Source organism: Gavialis gangeticus, unplaced genomic scaffold (assembly GCF_001723915.1).
Source record: "Gavialis gangeticus isolate Ggan-Ray unplaced genomic scaffold, GavGan_comp1, whole genome shotgun sequence".
Classification (NCBI taxonomy): domain Eukaryota; kingdom Metazoa; phylum Chordata; order Crocodylia; family Gavialidae; genus Gavialis; species Gavialis gangeticus.
This window is the reverse complement of record NW_017729015.1, coordinates 18,440,253-18,468,075: the sequence shown is the minus strand read 5'-3', so window position 1 is coordinate 18,468,075 and position 27,823 is coordinate 18,440,253. Positions and strand designations below refer to the sequence as shown.

The following is a 27,823-nucleotide window of genomic DNA, read 5'->3' as shown; positions in this document are numbered from 1 at the left end:
CCCCCCCCCCCCCCCCCAAATGCAGTATTACTGCTGACATCCACAGTCTTTAATGATACTGCTTAGTGGGCTGGCTGCAGCCCACAGGCCATAGGTTGCCAGCCTCTGCTCTAAATCTATGACCTCTGCCCTGGTCACCAAGAAGGAAGACAACCTGCCGGCTGTGCGCGGACCTAGAGGGTCAGCTCAGGCTCGGCCTGAAGCTTCTCTGTCCCTCCGATGCATGAATGCTTTGCAAACATGCCCACTTTGCAGGCTGTTTAAAGGTGTTGGCTCAGTCCAGGGTAGGGGAGGTGGAATCACTTGCCAGTCCACGGCAGCCAGGATTTGGACAAGAATGCACGTTCCCAGGCCCAGCTCTGGTCTTAAGGAACGTTAACTTCAGTGGAATTATCTGTCTGCTTCTGTACAGGTACCATGGGGAGAAACTGCAGACTTTCAGTAAGGCAAAGAAACCTCGGCCAGACGGCCACATCCTCATCTCAACGGTGTATGATGAGCCACAGCCCCAGGACACCTGGGGCGAGCTATTCAGATGCCAGCCACCCACTGCCATGAAGTACAGACAGGATATGGTGTTTGTCCGAGAGATGCACAGTGCTCAGAAGAGCCCTGGTGCCTCCTGAGAGCAACCACAGAATAGAGACTTTGAGACTCCATCTCTGTAGCAATAACAACCTTTTGTACCTCGACACCAGCTTCTGCCTGGTCTGAACCAAAGAAAACTACTAGACTTTTAACAGAAGTGTGTGTCTGTGTGTGTGTGTGAAAAGTCCCCTGGTTCCACATGGACAGGTATTCCTGTCACCCAGCTGAGCTCTCTGACCCTTTCTATTCAGCCCAGGGTTGTTTCTGACTTGTGCCTTTTGCATCAGCATTCAGGACTGCTGTGTGGAGCAGCCAATGGTCTTGTTAAGGTTCCTGTAGTGAGATGGGTTCAGGTCCTTTGTCTACTGCCAAGTCTTTAGTCACAAGCTGATTATTTTTCTTCTGATATCCCAGAAAGGAACTAGCACAGATAAAGTCACCTAAGCACAGTAAGATCCTGGAGGACTGTTGCAATATAGTGTGCTCTACATAACCTTCACTGGAGCAAACATCTTTTTTTTTTTAATCTTTGCTATTTCTGCTCTGAGAGGAGTGAGACTCCTTTCCCAGTGAGAAGTAGCTTTGCTCCCTACCTGGACAGCACCTGTCCCTGCTGAGACTCACTTTACACAGCTGTGCAGGTATGGACAAGGCTCTGCCCTGTGCCTAGTGCTGCAGCTTCTCTATCACCAAGAGCCTGCTAATCTGCTGCTTGTGGCTCTGGTCTCTAGGGTTAAGAACTAATCACCAGCAGCATCTACCTATGAAGGCTGTGCCTGTTGAGTTGCTATCTCCTTTTCACTAGTCCCAGCTGCTGTGAGTGGGGCTATGCTTATTTATTTAATTTTCCCTTATTCCAGTGCCCTTTCTAGAGTCAAACAGCACTTTAGAGAATAAGAATTGCCATTTACTGGGTTGGGCCATCTGTCTACCTTGCCCAGTTTTCTGTGTCATGCAGAGCAGAGGCTGGGAGAGTGACCTGGGTCTGACTAGGATTATTCCTCCTGTTCCTCTCTCACTTGCAGCCTTCAGCATTTAAGGTCTACAAAGTTCTGATTCAGAGTCCAGTGCTCTAGGGGCCATTCTCCCACTTAACTTGTGTGATGGGAGGAGTTGGTCTCCACTCCCTGGCCCCGGGTATTGCTGTGCTCTAAATAAACAGGTTTATCAAAAACTAGTTGCTGCCACCTTCCTCTCTCTGGCTTCAAATACCTGCCTGCCCGTGACCCCAAGTTGCAGTGTATTCTCTGCCCAGGGCCTCTTTCAGCTTGGTGCTGTATGGGAGCCGGTGAGACCCTGCCATGGCTGGATCAGGGGTCAGGCAGGTACTTGCAGCACTCAACAGGAGCCAGAGCCACAGGATGGTGGCTTTTTTCCTGGATGTGTGCACTGCGGCCAGAGGGGCTGGGGTGGAAGCGGATGTGAATGCGAGCACAGAGATGAAGCTTGTGCCAGTTCAGTCCCTGGGTCTAGGGCGGGGTTGGGCCAGGCCAGGACACCCCGCCTGGTGCTTGTCTTCGCCCTGTTCCCGCGCTCCGGCCGCCAGGGGGCGCCAAAGCCCGCCCGCGCCTCGGCGGCTTACGGCTAGGCCTTCCCTTCACCAGCACCGGGGCGGGGCGGGGCGGAACCTTCCTGCCCGCTTCCTCTCACCCGCCCGGACTCGCCAGGAAGTGTGGCCGGAACCCTTATTTGCTTGGACCCGCTAGGGACAGGTACACGCACCGGAAGTGTGGACGGAACCTTCCTGCCTACTTCCTCTTGTTTGCCCGGACCTCCCAGACGCGCACACCTACCGGAACTGTGGCCGGAACCTTCCTGCCGGCTTCCTTTCGCCCGCCCGGCGAGAACACCCACCGGAAGCGGCGCCGGGAGCGGGTGAGGGGGTTGCACTCGGGGCTGAGTGAGACGAGTTGGCGGGGTCTCAGCGCCCTTCAGCCCCTCGCCGGCCCCGGGCGCAGGGGATGCGCTGAGATGGCGCAGCCCAGCTTGGCCTTCGGGCAGGCCGTCATCGGGCCGCCGGGCTCGGGCAAGACCACGTACTGCAGGGCCATGCGGGAGCTGCTGGCCGCCCTGGGCCGCGCGGTAGCCGTGGTGAACCTGGACCCGGCCAATGACGTGCTGCCCTACCCCTGCGCCGCCGACATCGGGGAGCTGGTGACGCTGCGCGACGTGATGGAGCACCTGAAGCTGGGCCCCAACGGTGGGCTCCTCTACTGCATGGAGTACCTGGAGGCTAACGCGGACTGGCTGCGGGACAAGCTGGCCCCGCTCCGGGGCTGCTACGTCCTCTTCGACTGCCCTGGGCAGGTGGAGCTGTACACCCACCACGCCGCACTGAGGAACATCTTTGGCCGGCTGGCTGCCTGGGGCTTCAGGGTATGTGTGGCGGGGCTGGGGCAGCCCCCTGCATGGCGAGTGGTGCCCCAGGGACTTTCCCTTGACGGGCGCCGTTCATGTCTCACCTTCTGCAACGCAGTCATGTCCCTTTGCAAAGGGTTTTGTACCTGCGTCAACGACGACTTGCTCGAGGCTACAAAGAAGTCGACGGTGGTGTAAAGAAATACCCCCCTCGGTTCTCTTCTCCTAGCCATTTGCTTTACTCCCAGGCGCATGCACAGTTTACCCTGGTGACCATCGTGGCTTGTGGGAGGCAGGAGGGTTTTTATGCCAGACAAGTGTGGAGCCTCCAGCTAAAAATTAAACCGTTTTTTTCTGAGATTTGGAACCAGGATCTTGTTCAGGTGACACACGTGGGGTGGAAATTGCATGTTTGTCTTTATTCAGTACAAGTTGCGCATGCACAGGGAAATGCAGGTGCGAAGGTTCCCATAACAAAGCAAAGTTGCTGGTCTTGCATCTGATAAATTGGGTAAATGTGATATCGCATTTACCCAAAGACCCTTGTCTAAGCTTGAGAGTCCAGAGAAGAGCCACACACATGATCAGAGGTCAGGAAAACAGACCTTATGCTGAGAGGCTGAGAGCTATGGGGCTCTTTAGCTTGGAAAAGCACAGGCTCAGGGGTGATCTGATGGCCACCGACAAATTTATTGGGGTGACCGCCAGTATTTGGGGGAATGTTTGTTCACCAGAGTGCCCCAAGGGATGACAAGGTCGAACGGTCATAAACTACTGCAAGACCATTTCAGGCTGGACATAAGGAAGAATTTCTTTACTGTCCGAGCCCTCAAGGTCTGGAACAGCCTGCCATCAGAGGTGGTTCAAGCACCTACATTGAACACCGTCAAGACCAAATTAGATGTTTATCTTGCTGGGATCCTATGACCCCAGCTGACTTCCTGCTCCTCGGGCAGGGGACTGGATTCAATGATCTTCTGAGGTCCCTTCCAGCCCTAACATCTGTTAAATCTACCTGTGTCCTTAGATCAATGTGGCTGTAACTGACGCCTCCGAAACTAGCTGGCTTTGCACGTGTCTGGTAGTTGGGATTACTGGCTAGACTGCTAATGTACAACCACATGGTGCAAGCAAGGAGGCAACATTGAGCTTGTTACGGAGAAACTAGACACTTACATTTTTGCGTGTGCTCGAATAAACACATTCCACTTTGCTTTTGTCTGGTGCTTTGTATGTACTTTCCTTTTCATAGATTTCATAGACATTAGAGCTGGAAGGGACCTTGGAAGATCATCGAGTCCGGCCCCCCGCCTAACCCAACCCTGCCATAGACCCAGGAAATCCATGCAGGAAATCTCTTTTGGGCAAAGAGGTGAAAAACCATAGCTTTAGCGCTATGGACTTGCATAGCTGAGTTCTTGTGACTTTCTGAGTTGCATTTCTGAAGTGTTAAGGTTCGCTACCTCATAGATTAAGGAGAAGAAAACAACTGTGACACTATTGAGCTTCATAATAGGGAGCTGCACATTAGAACAGTGATGTCTGATGACATAAAATCTGAAACAGAATTGTTAGCATGATGAATCAGGTTGTCTGTGACTAGATTTAGTAAGTGTTTTTCAAACTACATTAGGTGGTTGATTTAAAAAAAATGAAGAGGCTGATTAAAAAAGCTTCTAGAGGAGGTTGGTTTAAAAATTGTTTTGTTACTGTGTTATTTGTGCATGAGCTAATAGTTCTGTGGGGAAGGTGGAGCACTTTACCTAGGTCCCATACATCAGAAGTAGAGTTAACTCAGATCAGTTGTCAAAACCTCTGTGGTAGGGCAGAGAACAGACATCGGCAATTGCATGGAAGAAAGAAGTTCAGAGCAAGTGAAAAGCGGGGTCTGGAGTGCAAAAGCGCTTGCCAGTTTAACGGTCTCTTACAGTAATCCTGGTGAAAACCTGGTATTTCTGTAATGCATCTCATAGTCCATTACACAGGCCAGTAACCTATACAGCAGCCTCAGTTTGGTAGTCATAGTTTTACATACTTGTACATCCTCTTATCTAGGAAAGAGTTAACTGATAACTTTGGTTGTGTTGGTATCTGATTATAACCCCAGAGTCTGGATTAATTTTCCTTTCTTTTGTATCCCAGTGCCCCTTCTCAAGCATCCCAAATTCTGACAGGCTTCTGATCTTGCACTGTTTCTCCTTTGTTTCTGCTTGCAGCTGGCTGCAGTTCATTTGGTGGATTCTCATTACTGCACGGATCCTGGCAAGTTCATCTCTGTTCTTTGCACCTCTCTTTCCACCATGTTGCATGTGGAATTACCTCATGTTAACATCCTTTCAAAGATGGACCTGATAGAGCAGTATGGCAAACTTGGTAAGAGCACTTGAGAGGGGGATGGCGGGGGGAGAGAGAAGGGAAGTTCTCTGGGGCTGATCCATGGTAGAGATGTGCTCACTTCTCTATTGGGGTAGATGGGAATGATGTACAGGGAAAAGTTATAACAATTCCTTGGGTTCTTGTGAAATACAGTGGCTTTTGTAGTTGAGTGGGCTCAGGGGTTCTGATTTCTCCTTGCAGCCTTCAACCTGGATTACTACACTGAGGTGCTGGACCTCTCTTACCTCGTAGACCATTTAGCTTCTGATCCCTTCTTCAAGAACTATCGTCGCCTCAATGAGAAGTTGGTGGAGGTGATTGAGGACTACAGCCTGGTCTCCTTTGTTCCCCTCAACGTCCAGGTAATTCAGCGTAGGGGATGGATTGCAAATGAAGGGAAGTATTTTACTGGAGCTGCCCAGCTCATCAGCTTCCTAGGTCAGTACTGTGGCCTGGCTCTTTACTAAAAGGAAACCCCTTGAGTTTCTGTGCACATTGTGTTAGAGTGACGCTGTAGCTATGCTGGTCCAGGGATTATATGAGAGGCAAGAATTTTGTACGGTGATATCTTTTATTGGACCAACTGCATGGTTGGGATAGAGTAAGAGAAGCTTTCAGATGCAAGACATTCTTCATCAGGTCATGCCTTGCATTCAAAAGTTTGTCTGACTTTATCACAAATTACAATTGGTCCAGTAAAGGATGTCGTCTAAAACACTTGTCCACATTTTAACTTTTTTCCCTAAATCTTGACTGTATCAGGCAGAACTGTGATTCACAAGTTTTATTTCTACAGCACTGAAGAACAATACTTGTGTTGACATATATGCATATGGGCAATGCGGATAGATTTTAGATCCACATCTACTTAATTCCTTAACAGCCTAAGGCATTGGACAGGGTGCCAGTGAAACTCCGGTGATACTAAACTAGAAGGAATTGTAAATGCCAGTCAGGACAGAGAAATGCCAGAGAGAGTAAAGCAGATGGCAGAGAAAAATACTAAGGAAAATGCACAGAGTATTGGAAGGGATTTGGAGAATTCAAAACATAAAGATCCTGAATGAGAAGGCAAAAGCTGAGGTGCTGCAATTCTGAGAGCCCTAGTGCAGTTCTGAAAGCAGCAGGGCTGAGAACAGAGGGCAGATCAGACATGTTTGTAAATGAAGTACAGCAGTGTGCAGAGCAGGAGGAAAACACGGCTTAAAGCACCCGGAGCAGGGAACTAGGAGTTCCTTTCCCTACAACTCTTCCGTGACTGTTTCTAGAATCCAACCAACATTTCCAAGACCATTTTACTTAAAACATGCAGATAAACCAGGGGGCTTAGAGAGAAAAGCAACAAAGCCAGTTAGGAGACTGGAGGAAGAACATTCCCAGGATGGACTAAAAGAAGTGCTGATATACTGGTTTGCTAACAGAGGAGGAGATGTCTTCAAATATATGGAGGAGGCGAGAGGGAGAGAGCTTGATGCAGAAAGTCACGTTCAGAGCTCTGTACAGGAATTCATGTCAGTCCTAACACGACACGGGGGTTCTTGCATAAGCATCACTGTTGCTATCTTATGGACAGATTGGGAAACTGAAGTGCAGAGAGACGGCTCCAACTCTTGTTCAAGTCAGTGGAAAGGCTGCCAGCAACGTGGTTGGGCCTGGAGAGCCAAAGTAAATTGCTCAAGGCCACCCAGGGAGTTGGTGGCAAAGCCCTGATGACCAATGGGGACTTCCTGCTCCTCCAGCCTTTGTTCACCCCTTCAGACTGTACTGCTGGACAGGAAGACCCTTGGCCAGGGGCTGGTGGGGGCCATTGGGTCCTACCAGCAATTGTGGCAGAATTTACTTGCGTGGGCTTTTGAAACCAACCCAGGCAAATCCCTAATTAGAGGGGATGGCTCTGCCATGGAAGGAGCGGACACAGCAGGGCCTTGAAGAACTAGGGATTCTCATCTCAGGATTTCAGGTGTTTTGCAAATGTTATTTCTCATGCATACTCCATGATAGAGTTCAGCATAGGTGTCACTCGCTGCACTGCCCAGCTTTGCCGTCATGGCAAAGAAGCTGAGAGAGATTGGCACCAGGGAGCTGCCCTCACTTTTATATCTTTGTCCTGTTCAGGAAAGTGATGACTTCAGTTTGTTAAATTCAAGCCACCCCACGGAGCCTCTAACCATAAAGCCGAGGCTGCAGGTTTGTGTAGGCTGGGGCCTTCCAAACATTGGCCAGGTCGGTCAGTCAGGCGGCCAGCCCTCTGGGGCAAGGATCCATCAATGAACATGATGCGTCAAACACGTACAAGTTCTGTTAAAGTCACGATGGCATTCCAGCTGCTGTTTGTGGAGCTGGTAGCCGAAGGCTTTTTCTGGGTTTTAAGCCCTTGGATTCTCTTCCAGATGGGGAAAAATGCATAAAACAGGGGCATTTGAGAGGAACCTGTAGCAGCTGAGTCTTTTCTTCCTGTCTTACAGGGTGCTGACATGTCATCAGCAAGTCGCTTGCCTGTGGATTGCTGTGAGGTTTTTGATCTCCCCTGCCTTGGCTTGGCATGTTCCCCTAGGGCTGCATCCACCCTCCCTAGCTCAGGCCCGACTCTGCGTTGCAGAACATTGTATCATGCACAGATCATCAGTCTGGTTTTGAGCATGCTCCTCTAGACCTGCTGCATATCCACCCTGCCCCCACTGTGTGTCACTGTTCCCTTCCTTTCAGGATAAGGCAAGTATGCGGCGGGTTATGCAGGCCGTGGACAAAGCCAATGGCTACTCCTTTGGAGACTCGGAACATAGAAGCCTTGAAGCCCTGATGTCTGCCGCAGTGGGAGCCGATTTCCACTTCACATCGTATCCTTTCCACTGTTCCTTTCTCCTGCATGGAGGCTTAAACTCTGATTTGTGGCTCTGGGGATTTGGAGTAGTCCTTTCATGTTGAGGCCACAGGTTTGACTTCAGTCCAAGTCCCTAGTTCTGTTACCTGTCATGTTATGCTATGCATGCAGTGATTTGAGAGGTAGTTTACCTGTTGGTTTGAAGTCAGGCAGAAGGCAGCACAGAGTGACACCTTAGAAACTAGTTCAGAACTGCACTGAGTTATGAGGGCTCAGCCCAGGACCTAGTGGACAAGAATGTACATCAAATCTGCCATGATCACATTAGGCGCTCTGATGTCCTGCATGTGGAGAGCTCTGCCTGCTTTTTTCTAATTCAGACTCCCTAGAACATATCCTTCCTATTTTGCCCAAACTATGTAGTTAGTTGGTTTGGACCTTTATTTTTCTTTTCTTTTTTTTTTTTTGGATTAGCCGGAGGTATGAACTCCTCGGCCATTGTATCCTCTCACCAGTGCTGTTAGCTCCTGTGGCAGTTGTCAGACTGATGTTAGTGCTTCCCTGTCTCAAGGGTTTCCTGAGCCCCAGCCCCTCTTACTGCCTCATTTTCCTTGACTCCAGGGTAACCAGCACTCTTGCTGTGCAGGAGAAGTATGTGCAACCTCAAGAGAAAACTGTGGAAGAAGAAGCAATGGCAATATAATGCTCTTGCATCCATTCTGTAGCTTATGGGAAGGGAGCTTCTCCAACATCATAACACCTCTCTCATTTTCCCATCAAGAGTGGGTGAAGCCCTCTGTATGGCTGACACAGACCTGGTAGCTGCTGAGTAGTAGTTTGGCTCTTCAGTTTCCTCGTCACAAAGGTGCAGCACAACCTGGGGGTTTTTTTTGGATGTACAGTGAGACCGGGAGCCTCCACAGCTTCAGGGCAAGATGAATTTAAGAGCTTCTTTCAGGAACAAGAGACTTTTAGGCCAATGCAGGCCTTTGCCGGGTGAAGAAGAGAAGAGACCTAGGAGAACACAGATGTGGAATGTCTCCTCTGTCACACCAGGAACAAGTCCAAATAGGAGGATTTGCTGTAGCAAATGGAGCTGCTGCTTGTGGCACCGCTTCACTGTTTGCTGAACAGGTCACCTGGGTTCTTGCAGGTTGGGAGTGCTGCTGTCTCTCTTCATCCCTGCTTGCACAGGGCAGAGAGCTTTATTTATGGTCAGCTCTTTAATAAAAGCACTTCCCTGCCTCTCTGTTTCCCCCTGGGTTTACTAGTTGGCTATAACCTGCTCTGAAACAGAGAAAATAAAGTGCAGGAATGCTGCAAAGCATGGAGGATGCAGATCCATGATTGAGACCTTTTCACCAGCTGCTAAGTGTTTCTGTAGATAACCCTTTTATCGCACCACTTCCAGGAGAGCATAGAAGGAAACCAGCGTATGTAGGGTGGGATGAGGTGAAAGCAGATCACTTGCTGCACTGTCTGTGCCAGTCAGCGGGTCCTGTCTCCTTGCTCTGCATGATTGAGGCTGTCAAGGTCCCACTGGGAGCTTTGCACAGAACATATCAGGGGCTCATAAGCTTGTGAGTGGGGAAGAGCCTGTGCGAGTCCACACACGAATGCAACTCCTCAACCACAGCAGTTATATCGTTCCAAATCTCTGCCATAACCTCTTTCTATCTCTGGGTTTGCTCTTTACAATGGGTTCTCACCTAATACTCTGCATCTCCCCTGAAGGAGGCTGTTTAAGCTGGTGATAACCAATTGGCCTGTTCAAAGTAGTTTACCAGTGGAATGATCCTAAGGCCACCCCTGGGACAACTTGAGTTAAGACCTCTGGGGCAGCCTGGAGTTGAACTCAAACTGGCAGCCAGCTGTGTTTGTCTTTGTGGCTATTCCAGCCTGGCCTACTTCTCTCCCATGAGCCAGCCTTTGCAGAGAACACATCTTCTCTTTTGCAGAGAGGACCTGGCTTAGGAGGCCAGTGAATGTTTTCTTTTTTTACAGTTTCATAACACTGCACACATGGTGAAACTGAGGCATTGAAAACGCCAGAGTTTCAGCAGCCAAGCAGTTCTCACAGGTGCAAGGTCTTGGCTTGCAGTCCTGTGTTCAAACCATGGATCTCCCAGCTCTTCCTGACTGAAATCTTGCATAGTTGCTTGTGGAGCAGAATTTAGCAGGTTTCCCGTGCTTCCCCCCCCCAGTCTTTCCCCCCAACAAACTCAGCAAATGAAGCTTAGACTAACACCTGGTAGTGAAAATGGATGTGGATATGGCTGTGACTTGCTAAAGAGTGAGACCTGTCTAACAGAGAATCAACTAGGCCTTCCTGCCTTGTGGCTGAGGCTCAGAAAGCACCTGAGCTGGAATATTTATGGGGAGGGAGGAACCAATGCCCCCATGCCCACACATAGCTAAGCATCCATAGATAACCTTATAGCCTGTGACATGAAGTTTAGCATTTGAAACCCAAACGGTCTGCCCCATAAAAGCGAGCTTTTCAGAAGCTTTCCAGAAAAGTAGGGTCTTGCCCTGGTGTGTTTGCTTATAATTCCCATTCCCCAAGCTGTTATGCACTGGGTGGTAGGACAGCTGTCTGCCCCAGAGCTGGCTGCATTTCAGCAATGTCTTATGTGTATGCTCTGAAGAATACCTACTTGTAATTAAGACAGAAACTCCATCTTTTTCTCATCCTACGTCTGTGGTTCACGGGGTAGATAAACTTACGTGCTCTGCTGTGAACTAGGGCTAGCGTAAAATGGAAACAGGTTGACTTTGAGATATTTGACAGTTTAAATGGGTATTATTCGATCAAATGTGAATAACCAAAGAACTATAGCTACATGTTTATTGCTACTTGAAGTTTTTAAATGCCCAGGGCAGCAGTCTTTTCTTTAATATGCCCCCTATCCAACCCGGGAGAAATGCAGGGTTCAAAGAATCATTGTGAAAAGAAAAAGGTCCATGTCCGTGCTCTAAAATGTTCTCAGGAAGCCGCGTGAATTGTAACTGCTGCCTACCCTCTCAGAATACTCTGTTATTTCCTTTCCAACTTCTCGTTTTCTTTTTGCCTAACCAGCAGAAGTTGGTCTTCCTGCTATCTCATCACTGCATCAGTAAGTTGAGTGTGGTGTAGAACATCTGTCCCAGCACATGGAGGGTTTAGGACCCGGGGAGATGGATGCGAGTGGAGAGAATGTGGCCAGAGAGAAGCAATGTCTCACTTGGGTATTGGAATTTTCTCATTAGGTCAACCCTGAAATCACAGAGGGGGAAGACTCCAGCTGTGCAATCATCAACACTATACGGCAACAGTCCCCATCAAGAGCAGTAAGAGATGGCTCCAGTTCGTGAGCTAGGTGAGTCAGGCAGGGAGTGTGCTGCAATTACATTGTTCCACTGTTATCGCTGCCTAGTTACAGCTGTTGTTGCTGACATCAGGGCTGGCCCGCCGTAATGGGGTGATCATGCTGGTAAAAAGCCAATGGGGGCATGCCACTGTTGACATCTCTTGGTGCAAGCTTGGCCTCCTGAGCCCTTGGTCTGCAGTGTACACGTCAAAGTCCAAATTACTGGGCAACAAATGCACCGTCGGTGAGGACACAAAATGGCACCCAGCACGTATGAATAGAGCGGGAGCGACCGACTCCCTTCCTGTCTCTGTCCTCTGGGAATAGAGTCCAAAAAATTGTGGGGTTGGGAAACTCATGGTAGTAGGTGGGCAAGGGATGTTCGTGGGCTACCTGCATCATACAGCTGATGCTTCCTGGTCGCAGGACAGGGTTCTCTTCAAAGCACGTCTCTAGTTAGACAAGGCCTGGTGGGGGGTAAAAGACCGTAACAGTTTGATATAATCTACAAGCTGTGGTGCCTCCAAAAGTGCTGCTGGGTGTCTGCCAAGCCCCTGCCTTCCCGGCTGCATGTACTGACGGCGGCAAATTCCTATGCGTCCACCCCCTCCCGAACCTCCTTTTGCACGTACCCCTGAGTTCGATGTTTGTCGACAAAGGAGCCACACTGGCCTTCTGTGGACACCCATGTGTGAAATAGCTGCACTCCTGGAACTCAACCTTGTTCCTGCTTCCCTGGATCATTTTAAGTCATGCCCCTAAAATGGAGCCATGAGTTTTTAGCAGAAAGCTGCTGCAGCAAGCTCATAGCCTTGAAATGGCCCTTGGAACAGAAGGGGGCCCCAGTTGGGACGCTTATTTGTTTTGCAGGCAAAGATCAAATGTGGTGGATTGAAGTCTATTTGATGAATAAGATCTCACAGAAAGTAAAGCGTGAGCTCGCTCTCTCCCTCTTCAGGGGCATGCTAAATTTGACCTGCTTTCAGGTCGGGGAATAGTGGTCCCTGCTATTAATGAGTCTGTTTGGTCATTCTTTGCCTAATTGTGGCTTTGACTGTGGGACAAGTGGGAGGGAAAAGACTGTGAAGAAAATAGAAACCCAGAATCACACTAGTTAGTAGCTGGAAAACTCTTTCCTGGAGCTCATGATCTTCCCAACAAGAGCGGGCTGTAGTCCCTGAACAGGTAACACAATTTATTTCAGGGCATCCCAATAGGTTTTGTTGGTTGCTGTTCTCCTTTCTCAGCGGTTATCTGGGAAGGATCGGGATAATACAAGGAGTTTTGGGAGTGGAGGTAGGATCTGGTCCCCAACTAGGTCACCTGCTAGAACCCAGAGGAAGTCCTCTAGGCCTGGGCCTGATGGCTTGTTACGGGTATGGATGAGGGCCTGTGCTACAATCTGAAGTGATTTGCTGAACTTCAAAGGATCAGCATGCAGTGGGCTGCTTAGTTTAGAAGAAACTTGGGCTTGGTACCAGTTCTCATAAGGAAGGAGAAGGAGTGCTAGGCTGATGATAAATCCCCTATGGCCAAAAGATTGCATCTCAGGCTTCCTTTTGCTTCCCATGCAGAAGCTCTAGGAAGATTTCAATCTGGGGCAAAAGAAGAGCAGGAGCTTGTTTTCAAAAAAGGTTTATTTACAAGCAAAGTTCTACACAGATAATACACAGAGCTTGGCGGGGCCCCGGGCTGTGCATGCTTATATGTTCTACCCCTTGGTGGGTCTCTTGCTTGCATGAGATGACATGTTGCCTGGATGGATTGTGATCTTCTGGAGTCTTGAGCGGTAGGAAAGAACATTCATTTGTTCAGATATCTTTCAAGGCAGCCAAGATACATTTGTCGTCTTGGGTTTCCAAACTCAGAGGGAAAACAGAGTCTCTCCTAGAAAGCCATCTCCTGGTTCTGTTGAGTGCAGAGTGCCACCTGAGTCATCCTTCAGTCACTCAGGAGGCTTTGTAGACTTCCATTTCGTGCCATGGCTGCTAAAGAGCAGTGAAATTGGAGAAGCATTCTCTTCTGGCAGAACGTTGCTCGGCACCAGTCTGAGAGACTCAGCGTTGCCTTGGGGGGGATTGAGCTCAGGTGCCCCTTGTGTTGCCCTCTGCCTGTTATCCTTTAAGAGGACAGGAGCCATCTTCTCAGCCTCAGTAACTCTGAGTGATGGTTGCCCATGTGGATGCCAGGCGAGCGATAGTGGAGTCGTACTGACTATCGCTTGCAGGTATCTCTGGCAGAAGAATGTTGTCATAGACTGGGGAGGGCGAGGGAGCTGGGAGAGTAGGGGCCATGCTGCTGTAAGAGACTGGAGAACCTCTCAAGAAGGGGGGGTTAGAGCTGGATTGGGGAGCAGGACTGATGGAGTTGCTGGTGAGGGGCCACAGGCTGGGATATTGGCTGAAAGGTGAAAACAAAGAACGAATAGTAAAAAATGGGGGCTGGAAAAGGGACTGCAGGAGGTCACATCTAGTCCACCCCCCTGCTCAAAGCAGGGGCAGCCCCAGCTAGACCACCCCAGACAAGGCTTTGTCTACCCAGGTTTTAAAACCCTCCAGAGACCCTTCTGGCCTTTAACACCCTGATTATGTTGCTCCCTGTCAGCTCTGTAGCTGATCCTTTCTCTCCTGGGCTTCCTTGCTCCAACACCCACTCAGTGAAGGAGTGAGAGGCTTCTGAGTACACTTTTCCTCATCTGTTATGTGCGCAGCAGGCTCAAGGGAGGGGGCCACAGCATGCAGGCTGGGCAGGACCCAGCTCTGTTGGAACCAGGTTATGAAGCCGGTCAGGAGCCATGTCTTAATCTTTATCCCAGGTGTCACCTGGGTTGAGTCTCTCCCCATGACACACCTTATTTCCAGTCCTTGGCAGGGGAGACTTGCAATGAAGACTGGCCCCTTCAGGACAGGAGAGGTTGTGCTCAGACCTCACCCTCTGCCTTTCCCTATCTATGGAGCGGGAACGGGAAGACCCCCTATGTCCTTAGCACAGGGTTGGAATTCAGTTTGCCATCTGCTTGACCTTATAGTGTTTAGCTCCTTCGGTGCTCATCTCCTTGCAAAATGCTTCTTGTAGTCTGCACGGCTGCCCCCTCTGCCTGTTATACCCCTTGCTGCTCTGTTCTGGAGGCCCCTTCCACCTGGTGACAGCTGCCCCACCAGCCCGTGCCTCTGTGTGTCTGCCATCTTCTCCCACAGCCATACCCCAGCGTTGCCAGAGCTCCTCTGCTCTGAGTTGACTTGCTCCCTAAAACCCCAAACCTACAGAGAGGGCAATGTGCTGGTGCCTGGCTTATAAACCAGCCTCTGCTTGGAGCCAGTCCTAGTGGCCATAGCCTCTGGGATCAACTCCTCCAGAGAGACAGGCCACCGTGGACCCTTATCCATGCTTAGAGGCCTTGATTCTTCTAAATCAGGATAAAATCTCTGTCCCTCACTGTTGAAGACACCAGAGTGGCTTTTCCTTACCTTGTGGTAGAGGCAGCGGTGGGTAAGACCCCGGTGGAGCTGGAGAGACTCAGTCCTGACCAGCTGTCAGGGGCAGGCAGCATGGAGAGGCCAGCAGAACTATCCACATAATTAGCTGGAGAGAAAGATAGATCCTTTATATGGAGAAGAAATCCTGATGTGCTGTAGTAGCAGTGACTTATGTGACCAGAATAGAGGGGTGGCCCCCTCCTCAGGAAGCCTGCCTGAGAGGTGGATGAGTGACACTAGGACAGGGCTGTGTGTTGTGTCCCCCCAGCCTTTACACTGGTGCAACTGTGTTGTATATCTGCACCAAGACAGGGCAGGACAGGGGGCTGTGCCCATGCGTGTGTGGGGTATTCTTACTTGGTGAGGCATTCCTCTGGCTGTAGGGACTTGGGTAGGGAGAGGGTCTGTGGCTCCGTAGGCTGGAGTACTGCTCGCAGTATGAGCTGGGGCTGGGTGAGAGGCCAGGACCCCCTGACAATGAAGTCTGGGCAGGAGAGGAGCAGAAGGGGCTGGTGCCTGGCAGGAACCAGCCCCCAACTGGGAAAGAAGAAAACAACAGTGTTAAGCCAGGACCCTTTCATCCACCGACAGTATCCCCACCAGAGACACCCTGGCAGGGCATGAATGCAGGGCAGAGACCTGGACTCCACTCAAGCAATGGCTGAAACACACAGATGTTGACCAAGGGACACATTTGGAGAAGAACCTAAAGCCCCTTCTCAAAGTGACGTCAGCGCTTAGCAGCCAAAGAGCAAATTCTCCAAGGTGCCTAAGAGCCTGAGTCCCAATGATTCCCCTTTGGATTCACACCAGCTGTCATCGAGCTGCTTTCGGCAGTGCCATGTGTCCTGTCCCATACAGGCTGATGGTATTGACTTGACACCACTTTGAGCTTAGAGGGACGAAGCCAGGGACATGTGCTGAGACAGCCTGACATAACTGAGAGCCAGTTTCCCATCCCATGGCTGGAGCTCTGGCCTGCTGTGCTTGGAGATCAGATCACACAGCTCAAAAGTGCAGATTCCCCACCTGAGGCAACTTCCAGTGCAGCTTTGAGGGGCTAAGGAAACCCAGGGCCTGACTGGAAAGTATCATAAAGAGCCCCAAGCTATAGGGACCAGAGCTCCCTTGACTCCAGGGGAGAGAGGGTGGGACCTTTGCACACTCCCACTGGGACACTAGATTTGGATCAGAAAGGAGACGGCTCACTCTGTGAATAGGCAGCCTGGGGAGATTCACTGCTGCTTTCGAGAACCTCTTTGGAGTTGCACCTAGGTGGAGAACACAGAATAGAAAGGCTTCAGTCAATAGCCAGCATCATGTGCTCAGCCATCATCTAAAGAGCATTGAGGCTTTGATAACCAGTGATCGCCCTGACTGACCTAGGCAGGAGCAGAGCAGATAGTGATGGGATCCCTGCTTTTTGTCCCTAGCTCTACCAGCAAGGGTTTGGGGTGGCCTTGAGCAAATTTCCTCAGTGTCGCCTGCTGTAAGGAGCGTACAAGGGGGTTGTTCGGTTTAATCTATCCCTATTTACCTGCAGGTTTGGCTGAAAGGAGCTGGAAAAGGGCCAAGAGTGCCAGTGATTCAGGTGAAGCAGCCATCTACACAGCACTCACCTCTCCTTGGCATCCAGGAAGGCTTTGGCAAAGGGATTGTGTTTAATCTTCAAGGCCGTGATCTGAAACGGGAAGGCATTGGCAGGCTGGGTTTAACTACAAACTGCTGCCCACTCTTTACCCCTTTTCACACCTCTTCTTCAACCCCCCCCTTCCTTCCCCACACACGTGCACATGCACGTGCACATGCATACGTGTTCTGCTCTTGGTTGCACTGGTATGAAACTGGAGGCAGCTCCATGGAAGTTTCTCTCGGGTGAGCATGGGGGAGCTGAGCAGTTTGGCCCAGGGATTCTGCTCTCTCAGTTGGATCTTGCCAAGTGACTTCTCACGAATTCTTAAGCCCTTGTTTTTACCCTGTGGAAACCTGAGCCGAATGCTTCTAGCTTCCTCCCTCTTGGTTATTGCAGGGCAGCTCACGGCTCCGGCACCAACGCTGCGATGTTTTATTTTGTATTAAGTGCTTGTCTGGGGCCTTTTTTATTCAAAGGACTTCACTGACACTGGCTAGTACAGCTGCTCAGCTCCTCTGCCCCTCCCATGGGGCACATGCTTATTATCCTCCTTGTTTTGCAACGGGGAAGCTGAGGCCTGCAGAAGGGAGTGACTTGCCCCTGGTTTCAGAGCTGGGAATAGCCCTCTCCGAGTTCCCACCCTGTGCTCTGCCGGTCAGGCCATGCTGCCCCAGTGCCTGCTTTTGGACTAACATTCAGAAGAGAAGCAGCGAGGGAAGGGAGAGGGATGGACAGGATTTAGAGTGTCCTCGGGGAGCGCTATGAAATTGCTGTGTTGTCACCTGGGCCTGATTGCAGTCCTGGCTTCCTGTGGGCTTTGCTGTGACTGCAATGAACACAAAGGACTGAGATGTCCAGCCTCTTCCAAGATCCTAGGAGTTGCCTTGGGGAGAGGTCCCAGTAGCAGAAGGGTTAATACCTCCTTTCCCAGCAGGGCCCAGGTGCTGAGACCGAGGGCTCTGGATTGCTCTCAGTGCAGACCCTGCTGCTGTGGCACTCGGTGACAAAGTTCCCACTGACCTGGGCAGCGGGAAGGGAATGCGCAAGATGAATGCACCTCTTCCTGCTCCCAGGACCAGGCCTCAGCTCCAGACCAGCTGGGTATGTGGTTGCTGGAGTGGATTTATGAGATGCACCATAAAGAGCATTCCACAGGCAGTGCTGACTCTGTGACGTGCCCTGAGGAGAGCGGGAATCTCTGGAGACAAGTGAGAGGGGAAAGGGGACAGTGACAGGACTGAGTTGTGCTTGGAAAGTTTTAGAAGGTGTTGGCTGATCACATTTTACTTCTTCACCCCCTGTCCCCAAGCACTGTGCTGCTAAACTGCCCCCACCTTCCACCTGAGAGGTGGCCACAGCAGAGTCTCAAGAACAATAGTCCATGAGTCTACAAGGGCTCCTATCCCCACCACTGTGCCCTTCCCCAGCGCCCTCCAGTCTCCTTTACCTCCTCGTTCTGGTAGGCAGTGACAGCAATAAACTGAGTTTCCGGGAAGGAAAAGCTGCTGATCGTTTTCTGCGGCCTCCCAACCTTCACAATGTGGACACGGGGCTCGTACTTATGGAGGGAGTTCAGCATGATCTGAGAGAGAACAGGCGCATTAAGCATTGCTCTGTGGGCTAGGCCTCGTCTGCTTGGGGCCTGATCTTTCAGTGCATGAGAGAAAGTGTGGCTGCCCAGGCTGGAGATGCCCCCACCTCCTCCACCCTGCTGCAGGCGCACGGAGCTTGTGCCCTGACAGAGCACTTTGGACACAGCAGCGGGGGCTTTTTCTCTGTTGGTGTTCTCCAGTCTGGGCATCAAGGAGCGCAAATTTCAGACAAACAGCATCCTTGGGCTGCTAACTTCCAGCTTGCCTGTTGCAGGACTGAGGCACTGGCTAATGCTCTGGCTACAGTAATGCTAATATTTTCATTTGGCAAGTGAAATAGGAACTAACTTCCTGCTTTGACCAACTGAGCTCTTCAGAGCTGTGCTCTGTCCCTCACCCCCAGGGCCCCTTGTCACAGTTACCTGCCCTCCTCCATTCATCTTGTTGGAGAGTTTGACTTTGCTGAAGGTGATGGCGGCTTTCATCCAGTGAGCCCCGAAGTTGGGGGATTGAGGGTGGATGTAGACACAACTTGGGCTTTGGGGCTCTGGCTTCCCACCGGGGATCCACTCTCCATTTACGTATTTCCAGCGATTCCCATCTGCAGCCACAAAGTCCAGCAGGATCGAGTACATGGAGTTGGGGTCCAGGCCTGAGATGCTGACTTTCAGCACAGGAAACATTCTCCTAGGACGGGACGGGAGGAGGAGATGATCAGTCACCTGCTTCTCCTTTTTTCACTTCCTCACTCCTCTCATCAGTCCCTAAAGCCATATTGGCATTTCAGTGGTTAAACCAGTGGTTCTTGCCTGCTGGCTCTCAGGGCAGCCCTGGTGCTGCAGACTCCCACTCTAGCCTGCTCCTGGGGTCTGGCACAGCTGCCTCCCACTCTCCCATTCATGCATGTCCTGGGAGCACAGCCTCTCCTTGTGATCCAGCAGAGAGGGGATAACACAGGTCGGGCCCATTTCACAGCCTGGGACAGGTCACCAGTGCTGCGTAGCCAGGCCCATCAAGCCATCCAGTAATCGCTGTGGTGATTCCAGTAACCAGGAAGCGGCAATAAAGGGTGGGGCCTTATTTTCATTTGAGCCTAATCAATCTAGCCCTTTGCTCCCACTTTTCTTTCCTTTGCAACCGAGCAGGCACGTCTACCTCTGGTGGCGTAACAGAGGGGAAATGCCTAGAAACAACTTATCCTTCCCTTGTGCCCTCTACCTTCCATCACATCAAAATGATCAGATCTTGTTGTTTCCCTCAATCTTTCTCGAGGGTTGGGGGTGGCTCCCCTGTTTGGGAGCCCCGATTTCTCCTCACCAGAGGCCTTTGTAACCACTCACAGCCACCAGCAGCCTCTTCTCTGCAGCATTTGCTGCACTTTTCCATCCCAGGAGAGCTTGTCCTCCATGCAGAGAGACGCCACAAAGACCCCACCTCACTAACCTCCCACTTTGAGCACAGGCCCCACTTAGCTGAAGGGAAAATGAGGTACATGAGACAAAGGTCACCATGCTGCTCTGCTACCTCTCACTGTGTGTGTGATTGACAACCAAATCCAGCTGTCCTGAGCCATGCCAGAAACCCCACACCTTCCCACGGGACACATCTGGAGATGAGGGGTCTTGTCTAGGATGCTATAGCCAGGGCTGTTCCTGCCTTGAGCAGGGGTTGGAAGCAATGGACTCCTGAGGACGCTGCCAGCCCAATTTTCTCAGAGGACTTCTTGAAAAAACCCAGGTTTGCAGGCTAGAGGCCACAGCTTCTGAACCTGCCCCATCTCAGGGAGAGGTGGTTTCTAACCTACCATTGGTACAGGGTTTGCCCTCAGCACAGAGGAGTGGTATATTTTCCAAGGGACTAGGGGCCATATTCTGATCTGGAATACGTGGGTGCCATTCAGCTAGAGTGCATGTAAGAGGTGGACATGGGCTGTCTCTAACTGCGTCTCTGCAGCACTTGGCACTGGAGAGATCTGGCCTCAGCTGGGTAATTTCCCCTGTCTAGAGCGATCCGTCTGGGCCTGGTCTCTCCAGGGTGAAATTGTCCCATTCTGTTTCCCTCAGGACAACAAAGACTCTCTCGTGCACATGCATTGAGTCATCTCCATCCAATTCAAATGCAAGTCCTAACCAGAGGTAAATGCTGTGCTCTCCTGGACATTGTCTGCCTATCCTGCCTGCAAAGGAAACACAATTCCTGTCGGGGAGAGAGAGAGGGGCAAATCAACTGTGGTTTTCAAGTAAGGTGCTTCCTGACCCCCAGAGCTGGAAGTCACATCACAAATTGCTCAGAGGCTTGACAGCCACCAAACCACCAGTGGCACCGTCCTGAAGACAGCATGTGAACATTTAAAAGTAGGTCTCTGAGGCTTAGCTGCCGTGACAAGAGGCACCTTCTAGGTGCTTAAGGAAGTGGGGGAAGGTGGTAATGGGGGCAGCTCAGAGGGGTCCAGAGAAGCCTTTCACTCACCGGCCCATCTTGGTGACGATCATCTCATTGGTGAGCTCCTTGAAGTTCGTCCACAGCTCCTTCTCCTCCAGCTCCACCTTGATCTCCCTCTCCAAGGCATCCCCCTTCTCGCTGCTCACTTCCAGCCCACTCTCCACCGCGCTGAAGACGTGGTCCAGCTGCTGGTGGCTGGGAGCTGAGCTCATGGTGTCCGACGTCCCCGTGGCCCTGCTCCTCAAGTCTTACGCCCCAGCCCTTGAGCCCAGTGTTGGGAGTTGGGCCCCAGCCTTGCTTGTCAGGCATCAGGACTCATTGAGGAGGGGTTGGAGTCCCCCCTGGGATTTAAACCTCTTCTACAGCAAGCCCAGAGGCCCAGTTCCTTTCTCACTGGCTGGAAGCCTTAGCAGGTGCCCCTCCCTGCCTGGGCCAAGGTGGGTGAGGCAGGGATTGGGCAGCCTGGGGTGGGGGGAGCTATGTGTGGGCCTGCAACTTCTCAGCTCGGTGATGGAGGGGGAAATGCTTTGATGTCTGTGTGAAACTCAGTGGGAAACCCAAGCCACCTCCCAGCATTGGCAATAGGTTCATCCTTCCCACACAGGCCCCTCCTGGGGGGCAGGTGTGGGGCAGAGATTGCCCTGCCATTGACAGCTGATCACCTTTCATCCACAGCCTTCAGCGTGAGCCAAAGAGCCCAGGACCCCCATCCCAGGGCTGGGGCAGGGGGGAGAACCAGGCCACACCAAGGACTTGACCACACTTGGAAAATATATCCGCCAAGTAACCCGAGAGAAACCCGTGGGGGGTGGCAAGAAGGGGCTGAGCACAGCTGGAAGGGGGGAGCCCAGCCATGCGAGTCCCAGTCCAGCTGCTCAGACAGTAGGATGTGCTCCATTTTGCCTTAACAATGCCTGTCCTTGAGTCCCAGGGGCAGACCTGTAAGGACACCTATCCCCATTTAATGGAAGGGCACCTGGAACCTCGGGGGCTAAAAGCTGCTGCCGAGAGGGTTTGGACACCCAGTCTCATAGGCCTGGGGGTGAGAGGCACGGCCTCTGAATCAGAGCTTTCCAGCCGTTAAATGCTGGAGGCTGCAAGTGAGAGAGGAACAGGGGGGAAATATCCTGGTCAGACCTAGGTCACTCTCCCTTCTGGCTGCAGTGCAATACAGGAGACAGGGCAAGAGGGACCCGGGGTCTCACACAGTCCATGGCCGTGCTTATGTTCTTCAGCACTGCTGGAAATCTCTAGTTAAGTGACTTGCTGAAGGCCCCATGGAGAGTCTGTGGCAGAGGCAAGGAGGGAACCCTGGTCTCAGCTCCAGGCCCTTCAGTTTGTTTCCCTCTGTTGTGCCTTGCCTGGCAGCTCTCAGCGTGCTTTGCTGGCCCCCACTCTCAGGAGTTGAAGGAGCTGCTCGGGGTGGTGACCCACCACTTACATGTGAAATCTAGCAGGGGGCTGGCAGCCCCGCTGCAGTGTCGTGGAGCTCCCAGCTCAGGATGTGGCTGGTGAGGGAGGGCAGGAGCAGGGGTCGTGTTCCTGGTGATGGATACATTGGTTCCAGCGTTCAGAAGTAAAAGGCACTGGTGCTTAGTTTGCAGCTGAACTGAGCCCCATTGGGAGCAGAGTCCAAGTAACGGCCTTTCCCATTGGTGAGACGGGTTGATGAGGAGATTTCTACCCTGCAGATGGCTTTATTCTTCCATTGACACCTCTCATCTTTTAACCAATTTTCCATTTCCCCTTAGACGCATCCAGCAAAGTATCCCCACCTCCTAGAAATCCAGGGATAGAGGCAATGTTCCAACGTAGACCTGCAGTGCCAGGTCTGACTGGTGCCCAGCACACTGGGTGTCTTGTACCCCTGAGAAGCCAGCGCTTGATGCTTTGGATTCATAGGTTCATAGATTGTATTCATAGATCTGGCATTTAGAGGGCATTGAGAAAGAGCATGGCATGCTTCCCTTTGGTGGGATGCCCTGTCCCCAGGCCTCCAGGAGGACCAGGCCTGGTGGATTTGCAGCAACACTAGAAAACCTCCAAGGTGCAGCAGCGCATGGTGACGAGTTCTGTGCATAGGGCCCCTGCACCTGTCTGACAGCTCAGGCGTCCTGCCCACTTCCCTTCTTAAGTGCCTGCTTTTGTTTACACGGCAGGGTCAAACCAGAAGTCATTAGCCTGTTCTACCTGGTGTTTAGCTAAGGCTTCCTAAGACCTGGGGAAAGGCATTTTGTGTCTGAAAGTTTGCCTAGCCTCTCTCCAGGCTGTAACACTGGTCCAATAAAAGATATTGCCAAAGCAACACTAGGGCACCTCTTCTGATTCCTCACTGGCAGTCACTCTGCCACCGCTGCCTCCCGTTCTGCATTAGGAATACAAACCCAGCCTCAAAGGCCTTCCCCTGGTTTCCAGTCTGATAGGGGAGGTGTCCTGCTTCTCTTCTCCCAAGTAGTTCTGCTTAATCTCCCCCACCAGGGGTGGGAGACTTAGGGGCAGATTCGATCGCAGGGACAAACAGCAACTTCTGTGGCGCTCTTTGGAGACAATGGAGGTCACTTTGGTCCATGCAGGGCAAGCAGTGATGTTTGAATCCTGACACCTGGGGGCCTGCTGAGACGAGCCTTATCTACAGCAGACAGGTGCTGGGAATTACGCCAAGGAGCTGAGAAATTCATCAGGCCATTTACAAGGAGATGGATCTGTTGGAAGAGCAGATGCCCACAGCCACTGACTTAGCTGCCCTCAGGCTCCCATCTGAGGGTCATGGGTGGTTTGCAGGGTCCCCAGGGGAAGTACTGGGGGGGTGACAGCTCTGTGAATGGGCTCCCAATCCATCCTGCCAGCTGGGGCACCTGGGAGAGATCTGGACTCTCCTGGAGTTCCCTCTTGACTGCAGGGAGTGCAGACTTGAGCTGGGATGCCCTCACCTGGCAGTGGAGCCTCAGGTGGCCACTTTTGCCGCTACAGGCCGACCCTACAAGATCTGACCCAAACCCTTACCCCTGATCTCATGTCCAAGCCCTGGGCCCATCTGAAAATTGGTACTGCTTGGAGATCTCTCTCTCACACACACACAATTCTCCATTTCTCTTCTGCTGTAGGATTTGTCCATACTTCCCCTTGGAGAAAGCTCCAGGACCACACAGAAAAGGCCATTGTCTGGTTCAGCTGGAAGCACCATAAGTCTCACGAGGAAGCGAACAAGAGCACGCAACTCCGCAGCACAGGTGAGTGGGAGAGCGTCCCACAGAGGAGCAGTCAAAGCCCAGAGCAGAGGTAGGCAGTGCTGTTCTCGGAAGGGCCTGGATTTTATCTCAGGGCTGCGAGTGGCGACGGCCCACCTGCTGTCATTGCTGTTTTCCTGGATGTTCTGTTCTGTGTTCTACTACTTCAAAAAATAGCACCTTTGGCTGCCAACAGCTGCATGCTTCTAATGCAGGGGTGGCCAGGGTTGAGATTTATAAAAGGCAAATCTTTGCATCTGCAAGAACTTGCAGCAGCTTCTTGCTTCAGTTCCACACCAACTGATGGGCGGTAGATCTGACACGGAGTGCCTAAATGCCATATGCATTGTCTTCTGGTGTCGTGTACTCCTTCCTGCAGTGTTTTCCTTGTCCTCTGGTTTCTGATCCTGAAACCTGTATTTATGCGAGTGGTCTCATGAGTGCCTGGTGTACTGAGGAGCTGGCTTCAGGGGGTTTTAGCCGCCTGGAGTGATGTAGTGTAGCCCTGACTTGAAATCTGCTTCAGCTGAACTGACTGACTGGGGCTGCAGCTGCATCTTCTGGAGCTAAATGCTACCTGGCTGACATGCCAGGGGCTTGGAAACACCTGAGTCTCATCCACTCAGAGCTCTCTAGTTCATGGCCACCATTAATGCAGCATCTGAGGACCCCTTTAACACTCACCATCCTCAAGGCAGGGAGAGAAGTGATGCATCTTGATTTTATATATATATATATATATATAATATGTGTGTATGTAGAGAGAGAGAGAGCAGTGGGTCTCAATCTTCGTAGACTTGAAGCACCACTTGAGAGACTTAAGCCCCCAGTAAACTCTCAGCCCGCCTGGGAAAATGCCAGCTTTAGATTCCACTCCATTTTTGACTACAGAAAAATTACAGAGCAGTTTTTCTGTTGCAAAGAACTCAGAAAACCCCCAGCTTCTTTTGGTCTATTTGAAGTCTCTGGTTTTATCTTATGAATCACATTTGTGCACCTAACAGTGCTAACATTGTGGAGCGCCCCACAGCCCCTGGAAAGGATCTTAAGGCCATGGCACCATGGTTGAGAATCACTGATCTAGAGAAAACCCAAGGGACATGGCCAGGGCCCTAAGTCAGTGACAGAACAGTCCTGGGCCACAGCAGGGGTGTCCCAAGTGCTGACTAGAGCACTGCCCACGCAGCCACGCTTCCTCTGGCTGTGCTTGCAAAAGGTGTCGTTCTTCCACCCAGGAGCCAGGGACATGGTCCTACCAACACGCACATGTGTAACTTTGCACCCCTAGTTCACTCCCTCAACTGCAATTCACGTGCACGTGGCTCTGTGCACAGGTAACGTGTCAGCTCGAGCACATGCTGGGCCATTCCTGCGTAACATTTAATTGTGGTGATGGGCTTCGTCTGGCAGTGGAAGCAGAGCAAAGCATCAGCTTTCTGCACACGGCATGGGGCTTTGACCCACCTGAATGGGCCGAAGGGCAGCACTGGGGTCTTGCATCGCCTGAGATTTGTGACCGCCTCTTGATGGCTGCCGTCCTGCCTGGGGTGTTTGTCAGCATGGAGGAGGTGATGAGGGTGGCAGTGTGTCAGTCCCTGCCCCTGTTGAAGTGCCGGGTTTGGGCTGCACATGCCACAGGCAGGGCTGCCACCTTCCAGTGTCCCCAGGTCATTTGACTGCTTAAGAGCTGGATTCTTCTCTCCATCTTGTGGGTCTGGAGCCCTTTGGCACCATGTTTCCCAGCATCTCTTCACACTTGGGGCCACTTGCCGGCACCTTTGGTGGGAACGGGCTGAGCTTGGGTATCGCTGAACCTCAGGACTGGAGCTTTCAGCACGGCAATGACGGGGCTCTCGATACATCACAAGGACGGGCCAGGGTGACTAAAAGCCATGCCAGGGGCACCTGCCTGCTGCTGCATGTGTATAGTAGGACTGAGGCCTGGCATTCGGAGGGATTAGGCAGGGCTGGCTCAACAAGTAACCATGGCTGTAGGGTGAAAGGGGCTGGTGTCTTTGGGTACCCAAGCTGGCTGGGCGGTTGGGAAGACGTACTCGAACAGGTTTGCCGGTTGGTAAGCTACGGTTTCTGCGTCATCAAAGAGGAGGTTGCACCATGCGCTGCCTGGGACTGAATGCCAGGGACTTCCTGTGCCCAGCAGGAGAGAAGGGGCTGTCTGCCCCCCTTGGGATGAAAGGGCTTGGGAGGTGGGGGATGCACCTCCATGAAGTGATGCTGTTGGAAGGACATGCAAACCTTCAAGGCAGCTGAGCTCCAAGCCTGTCCCCTTCCCCATCAGGCCCTCTGGCAACAGCTGAGCCTTTTGAAGTGCCTTGCCCTGGGGGGGAGAGGGGGGGGAACAGCTGCCAGGGATGGAGGGGGCAGGGCAGGCAGAGATCAAAGCCCTCTGCCTTTAGTGCAGGGTAACAGTAGGGTGGAGACAATAAGGCTCCTGCAGCTCTGCCCTGGGTGGTTTCCTGCCACAGCTGCCTTGACTGACCTGCCATGGGCCACCTTGACCAGTGCACTCACCCAGGCGGGCCTCAAAGGCAGCTCAGGCCATCACACCCTCTCTGCCCTTCCCTTCTGAGCTGGGAGCCCCATCCCATCCCCTTTCAGCTCTTCACAGGTACATGCTGTGCTGGGTGATCTCTGCTGTGGTGGAGCGAGCCTGTGTTCATTCAGAGCCCTTCACTTGCAGGGAGCAGATCTGATCGCCTGGGGCCGTGTGTGTGCTGCCAACGCTTTCTGGTCCCGAGTCCCCGCTGCCCGCCAGTGCGAGGCATCTGCCTCTGGGGTAGGGCACAGCCCTTCTCTCTCCTTTTGAATCTGGAGCTGTGCGGAGTCAGGAGGAAGGGGTCAGGCCAGAGGCTGTGTGCCCCTGTGAGGGGGCTGCTGGCCTGGCAGGTGGAGAGCCCTGGGTCCTTGCTCTCAGTGAAGCAGAAGCTCCCTCCGTTAGCCATTTTTTCAGGGACTGCGTTAGCGGCTTGGCGTGAAAAGGAGTAGGGGAAGGGTGGGTGGCATGTGGCTGAGCTGTGGCATGGTGGCTTGTGCCTCCTTGTGCTGAGAGATCAGTGAGACCTGGGTTTGAGCCCCTCTGAGGGGGAAGGGACTCAGAAGTGAGGTCCCCTTGTCTTCCTGGGGGCAAGGTGGGAGCTGTCTGTCCTGCTAGGCAGGGGTTTGGCCAGACCTGTTTTGGGACCCTGAAGCCAGTAGCCATGAACAGTGGGCACCAGCATGTGCTTGGGTCCTCCTGGACATGCCCCATCTATGGACATGCCTGGCTCCTCCTGCATTCCTCCTTGTGTGTGCCTCGTCCAGGAGTAGCATTGCTTTGGCAGCATAAGTGCCACACATCACCATGTCCATAACCAAGAAGGGGCCCGTAGAGCACCGGGAAGGACCAGCACACCGCCCTTCTTCTCACCAAGCCTCGTTCCCTTTCTGCCAGTGGTACTTTCCTCCCTCGGGGATTCAGATGGCCACAGGGCCAGAGCAGCACCAAAGGCACTCGAGACCATGGCCTTGTGCCTTCAGCTAGCGGCTGGGATTGGCTGACCCCAGCTCTGCCACAGGCTCCTTGAGTGACTGGGGAGATACCAGGGGAGATAACAAGTGGTATCTCTGTAAAAAAGGAGGTATGAGCCCTTTGCTGCTTCCACAAGCACTCATGAGATGACACCTGGTGCCCGTAAGCAACGTGAGGGATTGCCAAGGCCTGTAGATGAACAGAACGGGCTGTGTCCCCACGGGTTTGCAGCTCTACGTGGGTAGACATGAGACCTGACAGCCTCTTACTCAGCAGTTTGCCTTGGTGCTTCCACTCCTCCCTGGCTGCCTTGGGGATTTCTCCGTGAGAGGCCCTTGGAAAGTCCTGTGCTGTCAGAGCTGGATGCGGCGCTGATGGGTTGGGCCTGCTGTGGTCACTGGAGCCAGGAGACAGCTCAGCTCAGGCAGGGG

General features: G+C 52.2%; 3 protein-coding genes across 3 annotated transcripts in view; 2 read left to right on the top strand and 1 right to left on the bottom strand.

The window, feature by feature from the left end:
* GPATCH3 (G-patch domain containing 3) overlaps nt 1–766 on the top strand; it is a 7,097-nt gene extending 6,331 nt beyond the window's left edge. The window contains exon 7 of the mRNA XM_019512081.1: nt 413–766. Within this exon, the coding sequence (XP_019367626.1) occupies nt 413–626 (214 nt within the window). The 3' untranslated portion in view covers nt 627–766. The remainder of the gene's footprint in view (nt 1–412) is intronic.
* Nucleotides 767–2,510: 1,744 nt separating this feature from the next.
* GPN2 (GPN-loop GTPase 2) lies at nt 2,511–9,470 on the top strand. The gene is made up of 5 exons (XM_019512488.1): nt 2,511–2,964; nt 5,163–5,319; nt 5,524–5,684; nt 8,029–8,159; nt 8,774–9,470. Exons 1-5 carry the CDS (start codon nt 2,560–2,562, stop codon nt 8,844–8,846), a joined length of 927 nt encoding a protein of 308 aa, XP_019368033.1. The 5' UTR covers nt 2,511–2,559; the 3' UTR covers nt 8,847–9,470.
* Nucleotides 9,471–13,112: 3,642 nt separating this feature from the next.
* LOC109294186 (brachyury protein homolog A-like) lies at nt 13,113–21,516 on the bottom strand. Its single transcript, XM_019512486.1, has 8 exons — nt 20,664–21,516; nt 18,617–18,881; nt 18,050–18,184; nt 16,589–16,650; nt 16,179–16,240; nt 15,327–15,506; nt 14,961–15,075; nt 13,113–13,893 (listed from the first exon to the last, which is right to left on the bottom strand). The coding sequence occupies exons 1-8, from the start codon at nt 20,846–20,848 to the stop codon at nt 13,644–13,646; spliced, it is 1,254 nt and encodes a 417-aa protein (XP_019368031.1). The 5' UTR covers nt 20,849–21,516; the 3' UTR covers nt 13,113–13,643.
* Between the last annotated feature and the right edge of the window lie 6,307 nt (nt 21,517–27,823).